The 7,923-nt window shown below is 41.2% G+C and overlaps 1 protein-coding gene across 3 annotated transcripts; it reads left to right on the plus strand.

The window, feature by feature from the left end:
- Nucleotides 1–940: 940 nt before the first annotated feature.
- LOC307260423 (uncharacterized protein) lies at nucleotides 941–7,341 on the plus strand. 3 transcript variants are annotated; one of them, XM_080040660.1, is made up of 5 exons: nucleotides 941–1,002; nucleotides 1,204–1,311; nucleotides 3,353–3,561; nucleotides 4,294–4,475; nucleotides 5,264–7,341. In XM_080040660.1, exons 3-5 carry the CDS (start codon nucleotides 3,360–3,362, stop codon nucleotides 6,593–6,595), a joined length of 1,716 nt encoding a protein of 571 aa, XP_079896786.1. In that variant the 5' UTR covers nucleotides 941–1,002; nucleotides 1,204–1,311; nucleotides 3,353–3,359; the 3' UTR covers nucleotides 6,596–7,341. The 3 variants fall into 3 exon arrangements, with proteins under 3 accessions (XP_079896786.1, XP_079896787.1, XP_079896785.1); XM_080040661.1 differs by having other exon boundaries at nucleotides 3,359–3,561; XM_080040659.1 differs by having other exon boundaries at nucleotides 987–1,012.
- The last annotated feature ends 582 nt before the right edge of the window (nucleotides 7,342–7,923 follow it).

A 7,923-nucleotide genomic window follows, 5' to 3' on the forward strand; every position in this document is an offset into this window, starting at 1 on the left:
TCTCCACATTCACTAAACCAGTAGGCCTACAGTTATCCTGCAAACATTTTTTTTTTTGCCTGGAATTTGTAGCTGCATGCCTAGACATCGCATGATAAAAGTTGGAACTGTTATTTCAACTTTTACACAATTCGAAATGGGAGTGGGGATTTTCTGTTGTGATTACTGGTTCTGAAATGATTTCAGAGACGGAAATGCAGAATAGCTCGAGACAAAACAGGTGTCCTTATCTAATTTTGTACAACCCTGGCTGGCAGACAACATGTGCATTGTAATCACAGTGTAGAGGCGTTGATCTCACCTGCTACTCACCTGTAATGTCATCCCGTACCCACATGTGCCATTGTTGCCTTTAGTGTCCCTTTAGTTTGACAGTAGAAAATAAAGATGGCACAAGTTGAGGGAGAGTCAAGTAGATAAGCTGTGGAATGTTAAAATGTAAACTAAATAAAACATCTCGTGAAGGCCGATTGAAATTATTTTAAACAAAATGTTAACTTCTTTAAATCTCAAAAATCAATAAGGTTGACATTTTCGTGCGCGCGTGTGTGTTTGTATGGGGTCTACATTCCAGACATTTGTTGACAGAACGATTTTATGCATTTTGTGAAACTGTAGGCTATGTTCAGACTTGAGCTTTTGCACAGCTTATTCATCATAACTGCAGTCTAGTAGGCCTATTTATAAAACAGTTTGTCTGAAACTATGTTGCATTTGTATCTCAAAAACACCCTCTCATCCAGCTACGTTCTCTGCGTGCACACACAACGTACTAGATGCAGACTTCACGTGGACTTTCCTACGTCACCACCTAAACACGTGTCTCGGCACGGGATTGGACAAACCGCTTCGGTTACGTCACTACTGTGCTCATTAATATTTTGAGAGTAGGCGTGGTTACGCAAATGAACATCATGGACGCTTACAGTACAGTAGATGATCAGACTGGATGTGTCTCCAAGACCAGGGAGGACACTCCACGGAACAACAGCGTCAGAATTAGTAGGCCTATGTAACATGTTTTATATTTATATATATTTTAAACTTTTGTTAGATTTCTCCCTATTTCTTTGGATAATGTTTGTGTTTGTGTGTCTGTCTGTAGCCTATATATATATGTGTGTGTGTGTGTGTGTGTTTTTTCTGTTTGTGTGTGTTTTATATATATTTTTTAATACATGTATATATTATTATTTTGTACAGGATGGATTTCATCTCAACTGGAGGGATGTATTGTCTCTGATGTTGTGAAGATGTTTTCCTGTTTGCACTGAGCTGCTTTCACTTATCTCTGGACTAGAACACTGACAGGTGAGTTAACTGTTTGTCCTGCGAAGTGTCTAAACTTCTGACCAACAACCTAATGTCCAGCATGAGCATATTCTTCACACACATACTGTGTCCAGGCCAGCTGTTTTACTGCTATTATACTTTTACAATGTTTATTCTAATGTACATTGTGAATGTCATACAGGCAGTGAAAGGGGAGTTGCCAAGTGCCTTTTTCAGCAGGCTTATTTATTTGTTTTTTCCACCGAGTGAGCAGCAGCGTATTACATAACACTGCTGGGTGTGGGACTGTACACACTCTGCCAGGGACCATCTTATCAAGTATCCTTATGCTGCAGCCTCGTCCACATGTGCAAGCTGTAATGTTTACACCATGGTTTACACAGTAGAACACGTGTATCACTAGCACTCTCATGAATGGGCGGGCTGTCAGAGACCTAGATATATAGTAGGGGAGAACGGGGTAAATTGTCACACGGGTTGGTTGTCACAATCGTTATATCTCGGAACCAGAAGGCGCTGTCTGTGAAATTTTGGTATGTAAATATCCACAATTGGGGTCAGAGGTCAACTACATAGTCTTCCTTGGAGTTAGACTGCTGAATTTGAGGTGAGAGGACTGTTTGTGTTTTTCATGTCAAATTGAAAATATTTAGCTCCTCAGTATTTTTCTTCTAGGCTTTTACACAATGGGTTTATAACAAAACACTTGTTACCCATAAAAAGTGTGAAGGGTTAACTATAGTTTAGATTGTGGTTAGCAAGCTAATTAGTTGTCAGATGGTTGTTGGCCTTGATGCTAGCAAGAAATTCAAGTTGGGGTTGGTCGTCACATTTTTTGGGGGGTTGGTTGTCACATGTTATCCAAAGGCTGCAGCCAGAAAAGGAACACAATAACGAAAGAAATTGTCAAGCTGTGTCCTCACTGACACCCCAGAGAAGGAGCGAATAGAGCAGGAAAAGGCAGCTAGCATGCAAAAGAAAAAAGGGCAACAAAATCAAAACAACCCAGTGCATCCCAAACTAGACCAGCTGCCAAAGCTACGGTAAGTTATGTAGGCCTATTTGTCAACTTGACAATGCAATTACACGTTCAAATTTTGTTCTGCTTTCTCGTCTTCTTTTTAAGATTATTCCCATTAAGATGACATTGTGACAAACAACCCCATAGTGTTTGACAACCGACCCCTTGATGGGGTTGATTGTCACGATGTGTAAGGGTGTCTTTGACGATTAATTTCTTCTTTATTACAATAAGATAGAAAAAATGAGGGGTACACATTTCAAGCCAAGACCTTAAGCTTCAATTTAATGTAGGAATGACTATTGAAAGATGTTTAGGTGATGAGCAATTCTCACTAGAGTAAAAAGTGTGCCTACTTACCCCGTTCTCCCCTACACCTCAATTTCCTCAAAGTGTTTTTCTAGTTCAACTACTGTTAAGATACCTAGTTTACATATAAATGTACACTTTCATATTCCTCTGCCTACAATGGCTTATAAGTGCTATTAATAAGAATTCATAGTGACATTAATTAAAGTTGCATTGGTGTAATATAACATTAATATCACTATATACAGTGGAGTATGTTCATCGTTTATTTCTATGATCAGTTTTGAACAGCATACGAAATGGGCTTTAATTTTGTTTGGTCTAATTCAACTAAAGTGTACCTATTGTGTCTCATACCTCCTGGTCACATAGTTTAAGAATCTCATCCAGGTTTGTGAGATACTTACATGATTCATGAATTGATTATTGATAATTTCTAAAAGAAAAAAATAGCATTACAATAAACATGCTTCAAAGAGGACACATTTTAGGAATCATGGGGTTGAAGACACAGGCCTGCTCAAAACAGATTATATGCAGACTATATTTGTTCTCCATTTTATAAGGTCTTTCCAGGGTTATGATTCTGTAATATGCTAACCATTCTGCTATTGTGTAACCTGTTAGATAATAAAAAAATAAAATTAAAATAAATAATCTTCATATTTTTAATACGCAATGCAGTGTATCTCACAGTAAACATTTGATTCTTTGCTTAAATTATTTGAGGTGCAGAATGCCAACCGAACAGGGCCATTTTGGGGAGCGGGCCGCCCGCAACAGCTCCTCAAAGAATGCCAAGAATAGGAGTAACAGCGCCACCCTGCGGGCGTCCCAGTGTGGAACCCACAGGGAGCAATCTGGAATGGCTGAAATGAGAAACCGCATGCTGCGCTGTGGGTCAGAGAAGGACTCAGAGAAAGACTCGGGATACTCAGGTGAGAAAATGTCCATTTGAAGGTATAGATGTAGACTGCATGAATGCCTATATATTATTCACTTAAAAATAGTTTATAGAAAAAATACACATTTTTCATGATGTCTATGCTGATGAACTGTTCAATCACTATATCAGTTTTTAAAGGCTAATAGGAAAACTGATTATTCATCAAGTACCTTGAAAATAGTGCTTTCTTTACCCTTGGAAGCTGGTGCAGCTAAGCAGCTCCACTTGAGCATTTGGGAGTGGAGCGCCTTGCTCATGGGCACCTCGGTAATGATCAGTACCTCTCCATCATTGAGGAAGCTGCTCTTTTACTCTCCACACCCAGATTTATCGAGTCGGTCTGGGGGTAGAACCAGAGACAAAACATGTGAGAAATTCACACGCGTATTTCATACCCCCATACATGGAAGACAACCTCACTGTAGCCATGATGTTAGAAATGCCCTTACCGTGGAAAGTGTATATGTATCTGTATACACATTTTTATAATATGCACTATTTTGTCTCCATACAGATAACTCACCTATCTGTAACAGAAGAATGTATGTACAACCATTAAATTGGCAAATTGAAATAATAAACACGAAAATATTTAAAGAAAAAAGAAATTCTCTTCTCCATTTCATTTCTTAGATATTTATTTTTCCCTTTATGTATGTGGCATATTCTGTATTTCCCTTATTCTCTCTACCTCCTACTACACTGGTCTTCTTCTCCCCCTCAGAGGCTGGCTCTGAATCTGTCAACAACAACGATTTAGACGACCAGCGCAGCAGTGTGAGCGAACCTCACAGGGAACGCAGAAAAAACTCATGCAACAAGAGTGGGAATTCAGCAGGCTGCAACCTGCCTCCTTATGAAGAGCCCGCCCCCATTTACGTCATCAAAAACCTGGTGGTCAAGCCGGTAAGATATTTAGTTACGCAAAACAACCTGCTTTTTATAAAGGCATTTCTACTTTGCAGCACCACAAACAAAGACTCAAATACAATGTATCAAGGAATGCCACCATGGACAACATACAATACAAGACAGAAATACAAGAATACAAGCACATAAGACTATTGCATGGCCACAGAGGGAGCACAATGGTCCACCGCAACCGCAAAACAATAGAAGATTTCAAAGAGAACTGAAAACAAACAAATAAAAAACTATTTTTATACTTTTAGAAATGCAAATTTGCAGCAATGTGCACTGGGTAATTATTCATATAAAGTAAATTCAGTCACCAGTCAGGACTTAAAAAATAGATAAATAGATAGTCAGACAGACAGACAGACAGACAGACAGACAGACAGACAGACAGACAGACAGACAGACAGACAGACAGACAGACAGACAGACAGACAGACAGACAGACAGACAGACAGACAGACAGACAGACCGATAGATAGATAGATAGATAGATAGATAGATAGATAGATAGATAGATAGATAGATAGATAGATAGATAGATAGATAGATAGATAGATAGATAGATAGATAGATAACATAGCTGCTAAGTCACATAAAACCTAAACACACAAGCATCTACATTCAAGATCAGTGAATATATATATATTTTTTTACGTCTTACTGTTTGATCTCTTTGTGACATTAACCTTATCCTTATCTTTTGCTCCTTTTCCTTAATTATCTATCTCATTGCTGCTAACCTTAAAACCCTGATCGCAACCTTCTGGTGGGTACAGTCCAGACCAGAGCAGCTTCTGCATGGTCCCCTGGCATGGGGCGGAGGATGGCACAACCTTACCAATGCCAAAGCCGCATCCACCACCCAGCTCCTACTGATCCAACAGCCTTCCTCTAAGTCCTCCTCCTCTACCCCGACTACTGCGTCCAGTCTAGCTTCTCGACAAGGTCACGTTAAGAAAGGGGGCAGTCGAAACAGCAGCAATCTGAACCACGGCGGCAAGAACTCATACCTGCCCATCCTCAACTCCTACCCTCGCATCGCCCCGCACCCACGCAAGGAAAGCAACGAGGGCAAGGGAGCCAGCAAATGGGAGGAGGGGGTCAAAGAGAGTGGCGGCGGTGGTGGTGGTGGTGGTGAAGGTCACAGTCAGAGCAAGAGAGTGTGCATCGAGGAAGAGAACAGGGAGGCTGTATCTATTACCACCGCCAGACACCTCCAGAAAGTCCATTCCCACTCCCAGCATAAAGGCAAAGGGGGCCATAGCACGTCTCACTGCCCGCTACTCAGGCAGACCTCCTCCACCACCAACACCACCCAACACAGGTCCCATCAGTACCAGCCGAGCTCCGACAGCGTGGGTTCTCCGTCCATCTCAAGCTCCCTGGCCTTATCGCCACCTTCTTCGTCCTCCAACTCCAACTCCTCTTCTTCTTCTTCTTCTTCTTCATCCCCCTCTTCCTCGGCGGCTCACAGCCCTCGTCGCCTCATGCCGGACAGCTTGTCCACCAGCGACACACGCCACCGCCGCTTCCTCAACACGGCCGAGATCCTCAACCAGTCAGGCCTGCTGGCCATCACGCTGCGCACCAAGGAGCTCCTGAAGCAGAACGAAGCCGTGGACAGAGAGATCGCCCAGCTCCGGCAGCACACCCAACTCCTGTGCCAAATAGCCCAGGTCAACCAGACTGGCTGCAACGAAGGCTTAGGAGGCCTGGATAATCTCCTTCAGTCCATGACCGATTCGGACTCCTACCCCAATTTAGATGTAAATAGTCTGAAAGCACACACCAGCAGCAGTCACCAATTGAGCGAGACTAGAGAAGAGGAAGACAAAGAAAGGGACACAAAAACTACTACTAGCAACGCAACTGAGGTGGTGTCTTTACTCAACATAGACGATGGAGCGTCGCCGCCCTCTCCGCTGTTTGCCCCCTCGCCAGACACAGTTGCTGACCTTATTCTAGGCCCCATGTCCCCTTCCTTCAATGTTTCCTACCCCAGGTCTGTCCCTCCTGAACAGGGACATAGACAAGCAGTCATAGACCAGAACTTCAGTGATCTCACTACGTTGTCAGAGAGCCCGTTGCACACTAACTATCTCCTCTAGCTTCTGGGGAAATAGGGTTTTGGAGCCCACATGTCTGTTGGGGTAACATGGACCTATGGCAGCACACTGGAGCATGGGTTTTGTTTGAATTGTACAAAAGTATAAAAAGGGTTGAATGGGGATTTTGTTGATTTATATACATGATTTTAAGTCAGAAAACAGTAATATATTTTTCTACGTTTGATAATGTCAGGTCAGGAGTGCATTTTTCATCTGTACTTTTGCCTTTTTTTGGACAAGCCTGTCATTCAGGGGGTAACACTCACAGTCAGTGATGGATATCCAATAGGTGACAAGGAAAAATCAGCCAATGGAAACATTTACACCGAAATAGAAAAACACAAGTCATATTCATGAGTCATGTTGTCATCACCACTCAGATCTGTTGCAGAGATTACAAGCATTTATCAGCGGTAACCAGTATTTTTGCTTTAATGCGTTGCTTCTGAGAAAGAATAAAAGATCATTTCACAGAGAGGTTGACAGGCTTTCCATGATTTCAACAGAAGTATTTTATGTTTGCGTTGGCTTCAAATCGCCCCTTGAAACACAAAATGCTGTCCATTCATTCACTACAGCACGTGTTCAGAATACAGACACTTCATATCAGCACACGTTTCAGTGCTTATGGCTAAGAGCACAGATCACTGAATCAGTTCAACATGTGTTTGCAAACATTTCTGTTCTTTCCGGGTTATGTTATTATTACCCTGGTGAACCGCATTGCAAAGAGAGACTTTACCACTATTGGCACAGTGTTGGAAAAAGGAAAGAAAACACAATTTCTCTTAATTGTGTTATTGCCAATACGTTCTCAATGAGTGTGTTACCATGATGTAATATTTGGTTTGACTTAATCTATTTAAGATGATAACAGTAAATTCACTGGGAATGTAAACATTTAGGGTTTGATTTATTGAATAAAAACAATGTTGTGGACGATACACATCAGAGACTAAACTAAACTATCGAAGAACATTCAGCATCTTTATTCTCTATGAATGTACAGTATATTTACAATACAATCTGACTATTGCCTTTATGTATATTAACAGTAATATAGCATATTAAATAAATACAGTTAAGATTTACAAGTAATGCATACTCTGCATAATTTCATGATGCGAAACTTATGCTAAAAATAAAGTCAGTTTGAGATGTATGACACCATTTTGATACATACTGTATGTTTTGTCTGCATGTTGTGTCCAATGTTTGTCTGGAAATCCAGATCCACATCTAGAACAATATAGGTCTGGCCATGATCAATATACCTTCCCAACTCAAGGGGGGGCACCTACGCGTGCATTTCAAATATAATACCACTG

The sequence above is a fragment of the Ammodytes marinus genome (assembly GCF_949987685.1).
Source record: "Ammodytes marinus genome assembly, chromosome: 14".
NCBI classification, from domain to species: Eukaryota; Metazoa; Chordata; class Actinopteri; order Uranoscopiformes; family Ammodytidae; genus Ammodytes; species Ammodytes marinus.

What these genes read in the sequence shown, in the direction of transcription:
- LOC307260423 (XM_080040660.1), top strand. Translation starts at nt 3,360, where the DNA reads ATGCCAACCGAACAGGGCCATTTTGGGGAGCGGGCCGCCCGCAACAGC. An exon ending in GAAAGACTCGGGATACTCAG is followed by an intron (nt 3,562 to 4,293) that starts GTGAGAAAATGT and finishes TCTCCCCCTCAG; the next exon opens with AGGCTGGCTCTGAATCTGTC. An exon ending in AAAACCTGGTGGTCAAGCCG is followed by an intron (nt 4,476 to 5,263) that starts GTAAGATATTTA and finishes TGGTGGGTACAG; the next exon opens with TCCAGACCAGAGCAGCTTCT.